The 16,635-nt window shown below is 41.5% G+C and overlaps 1 protein-coding gene across 1 annotated transcript in view; it reads left to right on the top strand.

Moving 5' to 3' along the window:
* The window catches only part of MYO3A (myosin IIIA), a 211,142-nt gene that overhangs the window by 14,636 nt on the left and 179,871 nt on the right, over nt 1–16,635 (top strand). Inside the window, exons 3-4 of the mRNA XM_008148896.3 lie at nt 12,595–12,699; nt 13,487–13,586. Of these exons, the coding sequence (XP_008147118.2) occupies nt 12,595–12,699; nt 13,487–13,586 (205 nt within the window). The remainder of the gene's footprint in view (nt 1–12,594; nt 12,700–13,486; nt 13,587–16,635) is intronic.

Raw genomic sequence — 16,635 nt, 5'->3', positions numbered from 1 at the left:
TTCCAGAGAGCATGTACACAGGAGACATGAAGCCACTTCAGACTTGCATGTATGGGAGGGGCCAGGGGATGGAGGGCAGGAGTGGGAAGCTGGGCTTCTGAGTTGCTCTGATAGCACAGCATTGCTCCTTCCTGCCTTTGGCTGTGTACAATTGCCGTGGAGGAACATAAAGGTCAGGATGACTCTTTTCATGTTCTTAGGGCTGGAACCACCATTCCAAGTTTTCATGTAAAATGCTGTTATTGAGTGTACTTGCAATAGAACAGACAGCCAGTTACCTAGTCATTTTATTTTATTTTTGTTTAAAGGGCAAGATGGAAAAAAAAATCTAATTGTAACACTGGAAACCCATATATGTGGCTTCTATATATTTCTTCCCTAATAGTAATTCAGTGCTTGCAGAAGTATCCACTCTTTGAACAGGAGTGCAAGTTTATAGTATTACCTCAGAGGGAAACTATGGTGTGGCCTAAGATGTGTTGCCATTTGTTAAATCAACATATTCCTACCATGCAAATGAAACATTTCTGAGTTCTTTTTTAATCATAGATTAATTTATCCTAGATTTTATCATAGATTTCTTATTGCTAGCATTACCAATGTTTAATGGTGTTTTCCTAAGAATTTCAAAACAGTTTAGGATAAGGAAACTGTTTTATATCTTTTTTGTTTGTTTGCTAATCCTCACCCAAGGACATTTTCTCCATTGATTTTTTTAGAGAGTGGAAGGGAGGGAAGAGACAGAGAGAGAGAAGCACCAATGTGAGAGAAACACTTCTATTGTTTGCCTCCCACATGGACCCCGACCAGGGCCAGGGACGAGCCTGTAACCGAGGTACATGCCCTTGACCAGAATGGAGCCTGAGACCCTTCAGTCTGCAGGCCTACATTCCAACCAGTGAGCCAAACTGGCCAGGGCCTGTTTTATATCTTGATTTACTGGTTACATGATTGTAAACAATTACCAAAATACATCCAACTGCATTCTTAAATGAGCTAATTATATTTCAACTAGGGGCCTAGTGCACGAATTTGTGCACCTTGAAAGGAACTGAGGGCTGCGAGGCTGTGGTGGGCATAGGGGCAGATCTTGGCCCATCCTCTGTGCCCCCACCTGGTCCCTCCCACCACAGCCCCGGTCTCCTGTCTGCCGGCAGCCCTGCTCCTGCCGCCACCACTCCCACGTGCTGATGGTGCCGCCCCGGTCGGGTCGCACTAGCTGACGGCGTGGAGCAATTGGGGCCAGGGCCAGCAGCGGGTGCAAGCGAGGCCGGTGTTGTCAGCAGGTGTGAGCGGCAGCTGCTACCCCGATCACCCCTCTGTCCCTCAGGAGCAGGGGGAGATGGAGAAGCCCTCAGGGGCGACCTGCAGCCACCACTCACACCGCTGACGGCGCCGAGCAATTGGGACTGGAACCGGGCGCAGGCAGCAGGTGTGAGCGGCGGCTCCGGCGCCAGCAGAGGGTGCAAACGGGAGCGGGGCTGTGCCAGCAGCAGGTGCTAGCGCTGGGCGGGACTGCAGTTCGCAGGAGAAAAGAATGTTCAGTAACCACCAGAGGCTTAACACAATTACAACGACCGGCACCCCGCCTTGGTCTGGCACCCCACTCTCACCTGCTCCACCATCCCACCGCGGCCAACACCTACCATGGTCCACGTGCTCCCTGGTGGGTCAGCACACGTCATAGTGACCGGTTGTTCAGTTGTTCCACTATTCGGTCTATTTGCATATTAGCCTTTTATTATATAGGATAATACATTAAAAGAACTGCTTCTAGTTTACACATTTGAAAAGTAATGTGAAAATTTTACCTATAATGAAAGTACACATTAGGAACCATCTATTAGGTGAAGATGACAGCTCTCATTCATATCTTATCAGTGTTTTATTGAAGTACAGAATTTACTACATTAATATATTTTATTGAAATTACTAATAAGTAAAAAATGTCACACTTTGAAGAGGTACCTTATATACCATGTGAAAAGATGTCATTCTGTCATTTTGTATGCGTTTGTGTGCACATGTAAGTGTACAGAACTTAAGTTTATCCAACCAGTCATTTATTCCATAAATATCATCTGTGACTTTGGCCCAGGCATTTTGGTAGACTTTGGGCTTTCAGTAGAGAGTAAGACAAACTCTGTGATCATGGAGCTTACAGTCGAATGGTGGAGAAAGACCATTAAAACTAAATGAACATATGCTGGGAAGTATGTGGAGAAGAGAGCATTTGTGCACTGTTGGTAGGACTGCAAGTTGGTGCAGAAGTGTGTTATTGGACATCCCTGCGTCAGAGGGAGAGGGCTCTCTCCACCTCATTCTGGTCTTCTCGTATAAATGAATTTAAAGGAGTGACCCTGATTAGATTGTGTTAAAATGAATTTATTAAAAAATTAAAGCCTTAGCTGGTTTGGCTCGGTGGATAGAGCATCGGCCTGTGGACTAAAGGGTCCCAGGTTCGATTCCAGTTGAGGGCACATGCCCGGGTTGCGGGCTCGATCCCCAGTGGGTGGCGTGCAGGAGGCAAGCTGATCAATGATTCTCTCTCATCATTGATGTTTCTATCTCTCTCCCTCTTCCTTCCTCTCTGAAATCAATAAATATAAATATATGTATAAAAAAATTAAAAGCATGCATATTTATTAAAGAAGCAATACAAGCAAATCTATACATCTGCCTTATGAATCACAGATGGACTCTAGCTAATCTGAAGAGCTCCGTTGGGTGGGGGTTCCAGGCATTATATACCCTCCTATCTAAGTTTTTTTTGTTTGTTTTTAATTCCTCTGCTAATTATCCTGGTATAGATGAACTCTGAAGGTCACCCCTTTTCCTTGTTATGGCTTTTTCACAATTTGTGAGAAGCACCTGGCAATTAAATCCCCAGACTGCTGGCTTTTCTGTTTACACAGTGGGATGAGATAAGACTGCACTTTCCTTCCCCCTCCTCCCTGCTGCCTTAACAACTCCAGGTTGATTTGCACTAGGTAGTCTCTGGTTTGTGAGAAGTTCAATTAGGATTCCTCCTCCTCCATTCCCCTTTCTCTTCTCCCTCCTCTCCTGCATTCTTTTGTGAGCAGGAGAGGTTTTAACCCTTTGTTCTCAAGATAAGGTCCTGCTATAAGCAGCTTGCAAAGCTTTTTGGCTTTGTTTAATTTTCCTGTTTTAGTTTCCCTGTTCCACTCGTCCTGGAATTTTCCTAGCTTTTTTACTGTCCTATATATAATATTAGCACTGTCTGTGATCACTTGCTTTTATCCTGAAGAACTTCCTTTAGTATTTCTTATAAGGTGGATCCGGTAGCAACAAATTCTCTCAGTTTTGTTTATGTAGGAATGTATTTCCTTTTCATTTTTGAAAGATAGTTTTGCTAGATAAGATTCTTATGGACAGTTTTTGCTCTAGCAACTTGAATATGTCATCCTTCCTACTGCCTCCACTGCTTTTGATGAGAAGTCAGCCTTATTAGGGTCCCTTGTACATGAGAATTCATTTTTTTCACTGCTACTTTCAAAACTTTCTTTTTATCTTAGGCTTTCAACATTGTTATTTTATGTGACTGACTATAATTTCTTTGTGTTTATGTTACTTGGATGTATCGATTAATATTTTCTTTAAATTTGGCAAGTGTCAGCTGTTATTTCTTCCAAGGTGTTTTTTTTGTTTTGTTTTTTTTTCTGCTCCATATTCTCTCTTCTGTTCTTGTATTCCCATTACATATATTTTGGTGTGCATACCTTTCTCTGAGACTGTTCCTATGATGAAGGTATTCTTTCCTCTCTCTTTTCATGTTTCATAATCTCTGATGATCTCTCTTAAAGTTGTAGACCCCTTCTTCTGTCAGTTCAAATCCACTTTTCAGTTTCCTTAGTGAATTTTCATTTACATTATTCTACTTTTAAACTCCAGAATTTTTATTTTTATTTGTGTGTGTGTGTGTGTGTGTGCATTATATCTTTTTATTGATATTCTCTATTTGATGAGACATTGCCATCATACCTTTCTTCACTTCTTAAAGATGGTTTTCTTCAGTTTTTTTTTTTTAACATTTTATATATCCTGCTTGCTAAGTTCAATATCTGGGCCCTCTCACAGGCAGTTTCTGTCACCTTCATTTGTATGCACAACATTTTCTTGTTTCTTTGCATATTTCATAACTTTTGCATTTATAACTGGACATTTTATTGTAGGAATTCTGGATATTAATCTCCTGGGGGCATTTATGTTATCTTTGCTTTTTTATTTGTTTAGTGACTTGGCTGGATTGCTTTAGTGAAATACCGTATTTTCCGGCATATAAGACGACTTTTTAACCCAGGAAAATCTTCTATACACCCAGTAGTCTTATACGCCAGAAAATACGCTATATCCCCCACAGTAGGAAGCCTCTGATGTTGCTCCTCAGAGGTCAAAGCCTTGGGCATGTTCACAGTCACCCTGGGGCAACAATGGCTTTAACAGTGCTTCCTTTGTGTTTTTCCCCATCCTTATATTAGGCTGTCTGCCTCTGTTGATATAACACCCAGCTATTGGTTCCACTAATTGTTAGCTAATTCCTCTATTGTCTTCCACATTATATGTTGTGGGGTATAAATTGATTCACTGTCTGATCTAATTAAGTTCAGGCCTCTCTAAATGGGTATTTTTTGAGGCTGGTCTTTGAGGTCTTTGAAGCTGGTTCCGACCCCAGGAAACATTTCTAGCTGTTTCTTTCCTGAATCGCTCTTCTAAACCATCTATGGTTAGCTTCTTGCTCTCATGCAGCTATCTACCACCCTCCTTGTAATTACTGAGGTTTCCACTATTTTCAAAAGTACCCTTAGGCTTGAACTACCTCATCTGATCTCTCAAATAAAGTCAAGTCCATTGGGGAGAGTTTGGGAGCTCTCTGTTTTTATGTCCTGCTTCTCTCCCTGGGCAAAATATCTGAGCTACTGTTCTGGAGTTAGCAGTTGGGCAGTGGTCCCCCCCATCTCTTGAAGTGACAACCTACTTTATAATCAGGGTTGAGGACCAGAGAGGTAGATTCTGGTTTTCTCAAATTGTGTCAGATGGCATGGTGTGAGGATAATGGGGACCCCTATTCTTGGTTTGCAACTCTTTTTTTTTATTATTATTTTCTTAATCTTCACCCAAGGATATTTTTTCCACTGATTTTTTTTTTTTTAGAGAGCGTGGAAGGGAGGGAGGGGTTTGAGAGAGAAAGAGAAAGAGAGAAACATCAATGTGAGAGAGACACATTAATTGTTTGCCTCCTGCAGGGCTGGGGATCAAACCTGCAACCCAGGTACATGCCCTTGACTGGGAATCGAACCCACAACTCTTCAGTGTATTGGCTGATGCTCTAACCACTGAGAAACACTCCAGGGCTTGACTTCCTACTCTTGAGTTAGAACTCCATCTTATGAATGGGAGCTGGATAGAAGAATAGAGCCTCTCCCACATACCTGGATTTTAGTATCTGTAACTCAGAGTTGGGGAGAAGGGTGAAAAATGATGGTGGTCTGCCCTTCTTGGGAAGATTCTATAGACCTTGGGGAGAGAGAACCCGTCTTCTTGGAAACACTTCACCAGAGTAGAACTTTTGTCAATGTGCTGTACAGATGTGAGGAAAGTAGGGTGGTTCAAGTTTCTCAGACTCTTGCTGTTCTTACTGAGATTTAGTTCTGTTCTTGAATGTTTCTTCACTTGACATATGCCCTTATAAAATTTCCAAAGATGTTATTTTTCACAAAAGATGTTTTAAATTGACTTTTAGACAAAGAGTAGGAGAGAGGGAGAGAGTGAAAGAAAGAGAAACATTGATGTGAGAGCCAATCAGCTGACTCCTGCACTCCCCTTACCTGGGATCAAGCCCACAACCCAGACCTGGAGTTGAACCAGCCACCGTTCAGTGCACAGGATGATATCCAAACAACTGAGCCACACTGGCTAGGGCTCCAAAGATTTTAAATGGTTGTTCATTTTTATGATTTTTTTATCAGTTATGGTTGTTTCACTAGAGAATGGGTCTACGAGTTCTTCACATCACCATTCTGGGGGGAAAAAATCATATGAAATATTTAGTAAAGAGATAATGAGTCCTTTTACTAATTTATGAGGCCAACATTATGCTGACAAAAGAATATAAAGACATTGCAAGAAAAGAGAACTATATTCTACCATTCCACATGAACATAGATGCAAAAATCCTTCACAAAATGTTAACATATCACATCCAGTAAAATATAAAAATGTTAATACATCATAATTGAGTAGTATTAATCCCAGGAATGCCAGTTTATTACAATAAGTTGTTTGCACATTAAAATTCACTGCATCATAATTCACTGTGTTAAGAGAAAGAGAAGAAAATCATAAAAAAGTGCCAAAATTCAACATTCATTTGTGATAAACACTAGGAATAGAAAGAAATTTCACCTAATAAGGGTATCTACCCAATTTTTTTAAAATTGAGCAAAATTTTGGGCTCTTCACAAAAGCATGTATATAAAATGTGTTCAATATCTTTAGTGAAGTTCAAATTAAAACCAACTTAGGCTACTAGTTCACCAAAACTAAAATGGCTAAAATTAAAAAAGATTATTAATACCAAATATTTGTGAAGTTGTAGAGCAAATTAAACTTTTACGCATTGCCTAGGCAGTGTAATACACACTTTAGAAACAGTACAGCAGTGTCTTCTAACATTTCACATACACTTACCATACGATACAACATTTTTACTAGTGGGCATTTGTTAAAGATTAGTTTCTACAAAAGTACTTAAATGTGAGCATTGAGAGCACTTTTATAAAATGAGCAAAGTAAAAACTAGAATGAATGTTAGAAAATAAGAGTTTCTGCCCAGCTGGTGTGGCTCAGTGGTTGAGTGTTGACCTATGAACCAAGAGGTCATGGTTCGATTTCCAGGTTGTGGATTCGATCCCCAGTAAGGGGCATGCAGGAGGCAGCCAAGCAATGATTTTTTCTTATCATTAAAGTTTCTATCTTTCCCTCTCCTCTCCCTTCCTCTCTGAAATCAATAAAATAAAATTTAAAAAATAAATAAAAACCTCCCTTCCTTTATTAAAAAAAGAAGAAAATGATAGTTTCTGCTTTACTGGCCTTTCATAGAATATTGTCAGACTAACCAAATGACCTTTGAGCATTCTTAAACAAAACACAATTGAAAAATAGCACAAGCCAGAATTGCCAACTGCAGAAATAAGTAGTCTTTTATCAGAAATTTGAATGAAAATCTCATATCCTCTTCTAACATGGTAAAGATAGACTACATTTAGAAAAATTATAAAGGCTGTCTTTGGAAGCTAGTTATAATGATCTGTTTATAGAATGTTTTAATTTAGGATTTCTTTTTTAATGTTTGACTACAGTTTGAGTACAGTTCATTTTAAGTGCTGCTGTATTATAACTCTAGCTTAAGAAAATTATACTTTAATTTTGTTTGATTAAAGAACATTCTAGAATGTCAAATAGCTGGAATTGTTGTAGCCTTCAGATTGCCTTTTTCACTTAATAATATATACTTAAAGTTCCCCTTCTCTTGATGTTGGCAGCTAGATTTTAAACTCAACTCAGAGTTGTATCTTCTGTTTCTTGGACACTTTGGACTGATAGAAAAGTGTGCTGTAACAATTGGACATTCATATATAACCCATACCTCACACTTTATACACAAATTAACTCAAAATGTATCATAGAACTATCTACATTTAAAATCTAAACATATAAAACTTCCTCAAGAAAATATAGGAGAAAAATTTTATATAATGCTTGTGGGAATGCAGAATGGGATAGCCACTTTTGGAAATAGTTTGGCAGTTGCTTAGAAGGTCAAATATATGACCCATAGAACCCAGCCGTTCCCTCTCTTAGGTATTTACTTAAGATAAATAAAAACCATCTATAATAATAAAAAACAATATGTTAATTAAACCGGACGACCTTCCGGACGAAGCGGGGGCCGTGAGGGAAGCCCGGGTCCCAGGTGCCTGCTGGCGGCTGGAGGGAAGCCCGGATCCTGGGTGCCAAAGGGAAGCTGGTGCTGGCAGCCGGGGGAAGGAAGGCCTACTGTTGTACAAATTTCGTGCATTGGGCCTCTACTATTCTTATAGAAACCTATATGTGAATGTTTAATAGTTATAATTTCCCCAAACTGGAAACAACTCAAATGTCTTTCAATTGTGAATGATTAAACAGTCCTTTATTCAATAGAATACTCAACATCAAAAAAGGGCATAAACAACATTATTAAAACAACAATTAAAAAGTAATGTGCAACAACATAGATGAATCTCAGATTTATTATGCTAGGTCAAAGAAGCCAGATTTAATGGGCTACATACCTTAATATTCAATTTCTATGACAAAATCTGTATGGACAGAAAATGGGTTAGCAGTTGCCAGGAGCTAGGAAAGGAACTTGACTACAAAGAGACATAAAGGGAGATTTTTGTGTGATGGATTTGTTCCATTGTGGTAGTGATTATGTGACTAATATATTTGTCAACATTCAGAATCGTGCACTAAATTGGGTGAATTTTATTATATGAAACTTATTCTTCAATATACCTTACATTTTAAAAAGTATACACTGAGTGGCCAGATTATTATGATCTCTGAACACATAATAATCTGGCCACTCAGTGTGTGTGTGTGTGTGTGTGTGTGTGTGTGTGTGTGTGTGTGTGTGTTGGAGGCCCACTGCATGAATTTGTGCATGGGTGGGACTGACCAGCCTGGCCAGGGGGAGGGGACATAGGTGGTTGGCTGGCCTGCCTGCTGGTTGAACTCCTGGTCGAGGGGACAATTTGCATATTAGCCTTTTATTATATAGGATATACACTGAGTGGCCAGATTATTATGCGTTCAGAGATCATAATAATCTGGCCACTCAGTGTATATATTATATATAGTATATATACAATACATGGAATTCTGTATTCTAACCTATAATAGATGGGAAAAAGACCTGTTTTAATTAAAAATTGGTACCAGAAAGTAAAATATGAACTGCTTAGTGCTAATTGTATGATTGCATTTTAAAATTTTGTTTACTGCACATTCCTTGGGTTCCTTTATTCCCCCAGGCACATTCTAGCTGTTTACTCTTGCATTAACATAATAGTCAAGCACAGAAGGTACATCCAAAGAGAGACACACTTTGGAGAAAGAGGATAATCTTTTAGTCTCTCTGCAGTTATTTTTAGAAAATTTCAAACTGGTCCTGAGACTTGGTTCTTTTAAATAAGTTCCTTGCAATTTAAAGGGCTCTAATTTCTTTTCAGTCAATTTTGATCCATTTTAGTTAATCCTCACTTGAGGATATTTTTTCCATTGCTTTTTTTTTTTTTTTTTAAGAGAGAATGGAAGGGAGGCAGAGAGACAGAGAAAGGGACAGAAATAGCGATGTGTGAGAGACACATTGATTGGTTGCCTTAGGGGCCAGGGATTGAGACTGCGACCAAGGTACGTGCTCTTGTCCAGAATCGAACCGGGGACCCTGCAGTCTGAGAGCCAACACTCTATCCACTGGACCAAACCAGCTAGGGTAATTTGTGAGTCATTTTATGAACTAACTAGAGGCCCGGTGCATGAAATTCGTGCACGGGGGGCGGGGGGCGGTATTGTCCCTCAGCCCAGCCTTCAGTCTCTCCAATCTGGAACCCCTCAAGGGACCTTCATTTTTTCCTCCAGGAGTGTGGTGGAAAAACCCTAAATCACCTTCTTGGATTCTTATAACCCAAATTACCAAGAACACTGCAAGTGGCGGCCTACAGGGAGCTTAGCCAATGAGTTGTCAGAAAAGGTATTTACTCTCAATCTGGTTTGGCTCAGTGGATAGACCGTGGGCCTGCAGACTGAAGGGTCCCAGGTTTGATTCCTGTTAAGGGCCTGTACCTTGGTTGGAGGCACATCCCCAGTGGGGAGTGTACAGGAGGCAGATAATTGATGTTTCTCTCTCATTGATATTTCTGACTGTCTATCCCTCTCCCCTCTTCTCTGTAAAAAAAAAATCAATAACATTTTTTTAAAAAAAGGTGTATCCTCTGCAGCTCATGCAGCCCCTGGGTTGTGTCCACTGGGCTAGGGGGGTGTCCCTGCCACCTGGTGGTGGCTGCCGGCGTCTCCGCACACCCCAGAGGCCAGCAGCCATCCCCCTGTGGAGGGCACTGGGCTGGGGGCATGGACACGAACCGCCACTTGGTGCTGGAGCTTGGAAAGTCTCTGGGGTGGGGCGGGAATATCCCCGTCTCCAAACGCATGGAGGCCAGCAGCCAGCCCCACCATGGGCCCCAGGCTCGAGGCTTGCAGGGACTCTGGGCAGCACACAGCAGTGGCCGCCAGGGTCTCGGCACACCCCAGAGGCCAGCAGCCAGCCCCCAGTCCTGGGTGCCTGGCTGGGGGTGTGACCCCAAACTGCTGCTTCCTGCCGGAGCCTTTGCAAGCGGCTGGGGGAGGCCAGCAGCCAGCCCCACCATGGGCCCCAGGCTGGGGGCTTGCAGGGCCCCTGGGCAGCACGCAGCAGTGGCCACCAGGGTCTCGGCACACCCCAGAGGCCAGCAGCCAGCCCCTGGTCCTGGGCGCCTGGCTGGGGGTGTGGCCCCAAACCGCCGCTTCATGCGCGAGCCTTTGCAAGCCACTGGGGGCGGGGCGGGAACATCCCCGTGTCGCTATAGTGACGCGGGTATGTTCCCGCCCACCAGGCGGCTTGGTGCCTGCACCCATAGGCTTTGAGTGGCCAGTGGGGGTTCTGGGACCCCCGCCGCTCAGGACCTAAGCGCGGGCCTACAGGCTAGGAGCGGCCTGGGTCCAGAGGATGTTTCCGGGACCCAGGCCGCTCTGCGCCCGCATATGCAAATTAACCACCATCTTGTTCGCTCTGATTGGCTGTGGGCGTAGCGAAGGTACAGTCAATTTGCATTTTTCTCTTTTATTAGGTAGGATTATGCTGGGCCACGATGGAGGCACTGTAACACTGTTTTCTGCTGCCAGGGCAGAACACTTTTCGTCTATCCAGTTAGAGGACTGGATACAGAAGAAAATGCAGGTGTTGGAATGTTGGGACTGTACCTACTGCATAAGCAGAAAAAAATTTCTCTGAACGTAGAAAGACACTGGTTATAAATGGGGTTCCATCTTAATGTTCATTTATAAGTTCATGTTTAGATTTTAAAACATCCTCTTATAGAAACAATGTATACATGATGGTTAGATCAACCAGCCAGCCCATAAAACCTCTTGGGGGATCATGGGTAAGTGTGAAGCTCAACTCTGTAATTAGACTGTCTGAGTCCACAAACTAGTCTGTCACTACTGTGTGACCTTTTGCAAGTTACTTTACTATTTTGTGTCTCCGTTTTCCAATCTTTAATATGGACATGATAATAATGCCTATTTTAGAGCGTGGTGCGTCATAGAGATAATACTGTAAATGGATTTGAAATATGCTTGGTACAAAGAATGTGCTCAATACCCCTTAACTGTTATCACTTACTTAATTCATAATGTGTTCCAAGTGTTCAGGCATCCAGTCAAACCTAATTATCGTGATAGAGAAAGGTTTGTGAGAAAATGTGTTCAGTGTTTCAAACTAGGAATATACTTCCTCTCACCTCCTGCTAGGAATATACTTCCTCTCACCTCCTTCCTCTGCCTCCATTTAGGTTAGTAGAAATTGTGGCTCTTTCAGTTTCCAGGAGTTTGTGGGTACCAAGGCAGATAGGAGTGGAGGCCTCATGGATCAGGGTAAGGAGAACATGGACGAGTGCCCTCAGAGAAGAGGCAGGTTGAAGACAAAGGCTAAAGGGCCAGAGATGAGGGGATCCAGTGTTCATGTATCAAAGCTTTGTTGGTTCTGAGGTCATTTGCTTAGGTATCTCCTATCTCATATTCCACTGCTAATATCAGTGTTTCTATGTCCTGCAAATATGCAGCTCCTTTGAGAATTTTCTGTGGGGTTTCATGTTTCCTAACTTTGGAGAACTGGGATGTGAAAAATTCTCCTACCAAGCTCTTCCTTTTTGCTTTTCCATTTAGAGTCCTCTACTTTGCAGGTGGGGGGAGTATGGGGGGCAGAGGCTAAAGAGCATGGGAAACATGATATTTAAAGCAGTTTCCTATAAAATATTATTTGTAATCCTTCAAAGCATTCTGCAATTTTCTAGAAAGAAGTCATGTTTTTAAATTAATGCACATGTAAAATAGTATATAGCCATGTATTGAAGTCATGGAACCTACTGCACTATTAATTAAGCTATCAGAAATCAAGAATCCTTTTAAGCCCTAGATACTGAAAGGGGGGACTAATATGTAGAATCATAATTCTTATCCTTGAATTTAAAAATCAAGCCCAGTGCTTTAGATTCTCTTCTAAAAAATAACACATATGAAAACTGTGTTCCAATAAGTAATTGTAAAGTAGTTATGTTTATATGTTCATTTATTTATGAAACTAACAGGATGATGAAAATAATAATTTGAAACAAAAATTGGATAATTTAAAAAATGTTTTGTAGAAACCTTTTATAGCAAGTCCTTAAAATGTCATATTCATTTTAATATCAATCTTGAAATATTCTTTTATAGCTATGCAATGGAGGATCAGTGACTGATCTTGTGAAAGGATTTCTGAAAAAGGGGAAAAGAATGAATGAGCCCATAATTGCCTATATTTTACGCGAAGCACTAATGGTAAGGCAGTTTAAATTGTTGGTGCATTAATTATTTGAGGCGTTTCTCATTAAATAAAAAATGTGGATCCTATTTTTAGAAAAATATTACTACATTAGAATTTATTGATGCAAGAGTACATATGCAAAATCTGAAATGTTTAGCACAACTAATTTCTTTTTTCCACTGGAAATCTACCCTCCTTGTGTCAACAGAACCTTGAGTTCTGATCAAAGTATATTTCTGAGATTGTGATTATGATGAGGTAGATCATGTGTACTTTTTACCAAGAGTTAGGTTTTTATTTGCCATTATTTAAAATAAGTATATAAACATTTTCTTTTATTGAGATCAACACATTTTCAATAAAATATTTGATGAGAGTTAAGGGCACGCTCTGCTTTTTTGGAATTTTTAGATAGCCCAAAGTGGAAGTGATGTAATTTGATATGACTAATTCAATATTAAACATTTAAAAATGCTTGAATCTTAATTTTCACTGTGTTTCTTATAGGTTTTGTACAAATGCAATCATCTGAAAATGTTTTTGTTTGGTGCTTTCTTTTCTTTTAATATATTTGTATTGATTTCAGAGAGGAAGGGAGAGGTAGAGAGAGATAGAAATATCAATGATGAGAGGCAATCGTTGACCTGCTGGCTCCTGAACACCCCTCATGGGGGATTGAGCCCTGAAACCTGGGCATGTGCCCTGACCAGGGATGAACCTGGTTCATAGGTTGACACTCACCCACTGAGCCACACCACAGCCTGGTGCTTTCTTTAAAAGGAAATATTTTTTACCTTCTAGGGACTTCAACATTTGCATAACAACAAAACTATCCATCGTGATGTAAAAGGAAATAACATCCTGTTGACCACAGAAGGCGGAGTTAAACTTGTAGATTTTGGTAAGTTTTATTTGAAATTCATGAATAGTGTGATACAATTTGATCATTTACCATTAGCCTTGCTTTCTAGGCATTGAAAGTAGAAAAAAAAGCTGTATCTCCTTGAGGTTAGAAAGTGCAGATTTTTAAAAATTTGGCAGATGAGAGATTCCTTGAAGAGAGATTTTAAGTTAGCTAGCTTATGTCCTTAACACCACTGTAGCTGTGTGTGTGGCTGCTTCTCTAAAATGGATAGCACCTCATTGATTATCCTAAACCTAATCCCACAGGCCTGTAAATACTAGTAATTGCATGTGCCCAAATCCAGGATGTTGAAATGTGAGGGGAAATCTTCAAAGGTCTCTGGGAAATTTTCTTCCGTCCTAAGAAGGAAGCACAGGCGAAGATGGTCTCCTTTGTCCTCTGGACTCTCTGTGTCTGTTGTGATACCTATACTGCTACAGGCACCTTTTTTGGTCCTAAAGTGCTTCATTCCAAGTGGAAAGCCAACACTGAGAAAGGCAGAGCTGAGGAAGGGAAGAACAAGGGTCTTTGATGATGTAATCCAGCCCCTAAATCAACCAACTTTGGAGCCTGCCCTACTTTGGACCTTTTTTCACGTGAGATAATAAATTTTCTATTTACAAATAAGCCAATTTGGAGTTTCTGTTTCATAGCCAAGGGCATCCTAGCTGATACCTCTATTCAACATCTGGGCATTTATTTACCAGTTTTGAGTGTACTCTCCCATACCTCTCTCATTTGATCCCTACTCATACCCTAATCCTGTGAGGGTGAGCATAATTATTCTAAGATATCTCAATATCCTCCCAGCATTCTTCCCTTTTCCTTCCCCTGCACTCTGGCTGGGTAAGGTGTCCTTGCTTGTGCTTCTGTATCCAGCATACTTCTCCATTTTTATGTTGATCACATCCTATATAATAATCCTATATAATAAAAGGGTAATATGCAAATTGACTGTTACCCCAACACACAAGATTGCCGCCCCCATGTAGTCAAAGATGGCTGCCCCCATGTGAACACAAGATTGCCGCCACAAGATGGCCAGCAGGGGAGGCCAGTTGGGGAGGACCAGGCCTGCAGGGGAGGGCAGTTAGGGGTAACCGGGCCAGCAGAGGAAGGCAGTTGGGATGACTAGGTCTACATGGGAGGACAGTTCGGGGGGACCAGGCCTGCAGGGGAGGGCAGTTGGGGGCAACCAGGCCGGCAGGGGAGGGCAGTTAGGGGCAACCAAGCTGGCAGGGGAGGGCAGTTAGGGGTGACCAGACTGGCAGGGGAGGGCAGTTAGGGGTAATCGGGCTGGCAGGGGAGGGCAGTAAGGGGCAATCAGGCTGTCAGGGGAGCAGTTAGGCCTCGATCAAGCTGGCAGGGGAGTGGTTAGGGGGTGATCAGGCTGGCAGGCAGAAGCGGTTAAAGGCAATCAGGCAGGCAGGCAGGCGAGTGATTGGGAGCCAGCAGTCCTGGATTGTGAGAGAGATGTCCAACTGCCCGTTTAGGCCCAATCCCAGTGCCTAAACTGGCAGTCAGATATCCCTCAAGGGGGTCCCAGATTGGAGAGGGTGCAGGCTGGGCTGAGGGACACCCGCCCCCACCCGTGCACAAATTTCATGCACTGGGCCTCTAGTAGAATTATAATTATCTCTTGGGTCATAGGAAAAGATACTTAGAAAGATAGTTAGATGGATCTATGATGGGTAGGACTATGTCTTATTCTAATGCTTTGGATATTAGTAGTTCAATGAGTGATCATTGAATGAATGAAGCTTCCTTTGTTTTGCATTTTGGAAACTGAAGCTTAGGGAAGTCCATTGATTAACTTTAGAAATTAATTGTTTTAATATCCACGTATGTAACTCTCTGGCTGAACCCAGAAATGAATTTCATACTATCTCTAGAAAGGAATGGATGGATAGCATATCCTTCAGACAACCATGTGTGTTCCTTTTTTTTCCCTCAGCTGAGCTTTTGAAAACTACCAGCAGCTGTGAGTTTGACAGTTAATTCCTGATTAATAAGTTGGATACAGCTAGTATGTGTTCTAGTTGTGTTCAAAGCTGTGTGTTTGACAATCTGGCTGGGTCATGATACTAATATGAATTTGTGCCTGAAATTGAAACACACACACACACACACACACACACACACACACACACACACATCAAAATGCTCTTCGTTATTCCATAGGCAGGGCCCTGACTTCACTCTAATAGACCCAAAAAGAGAACTTAATATTTAATTGGAGACTTCATAAATTCTCTTGCTCTAAAAAATGGTTAAAACCTAGATGGAGATGGTTAAAACAAGTGTAAGTAAACAGCTTCTCAGGCATGAAAGAAAAAGTTGGTAAACCAGTAGCTTTGAGAAATGCAGCTTCCTGGGATACCCTCTGAAATAACCTAGATTATAAACATATTTGTAGATAATTAATAAGGTGACTTTTTATGTGATCCTACATAATAAAAGCCGAATATGCTAAGTGTCCGGTCATCTGGTTGGCTGTTCAACCAATCAAAATGTACCTCCCACATCCCTTCCCAGCCCTGACTGTGCACCGGTTGGGTCCCTCAGCATGGCCTGTACCCTCGTGCAATCCGGGACCCCTTGAGGGATGTCGAAGAGCCGGTTTCGGCCCGATCCCGCAGGCCAGGCTGAGGGACCCCACTGGTGCACAAATTCGTGCAATGGGCCTCTAGTATCTTTATAAAGTAGTCATAAGTTTGGAAGATGACAAAATGAGAGCTTCTGTTTTTGATTAATTGACTTAAAGACTTAACTTTTAGCAATAATTAGAAAAGAAGGCCCCTGCCTATTAAATGTGTCCTAGATCTGATACTATATTTTTCATACACAAGATAATGCGTATATTTCTAATCTCCATGGTAAGAGGACATGGATTTCATTCACCTAAAATGATGTGTAGGTTTTCATATGAATAAAAACCTGAGGATGGAGGTGCATGCATAATGAAACTTCTCAAGGGTAGAAGGAATAAGATATGGTAAGCCACAAATTGCCGAATCAAACTGAAAATCAATGTCCTCATTTTATG

The sequence above is a fragment of the Eptesicus fuscus genome, chromosome 2 (assembly GCF_027574615.1).
Source record: "Eptesicus fuscus isolate TK198812 chromosome 2, DD_ASM_mEF_20220401, whole genome shotgun sequence".
In the NCBI taxonomy this organism is placed as follows: Eukaryota; Metazoa; Chordata; class Mammalia; order Chiroptera; family Vespertilionidae; genus Eptesicus; species Eptesicus fuscus.
This window is presented reverse-complemented; position numbering and strand designations above follow the sequence as displayed.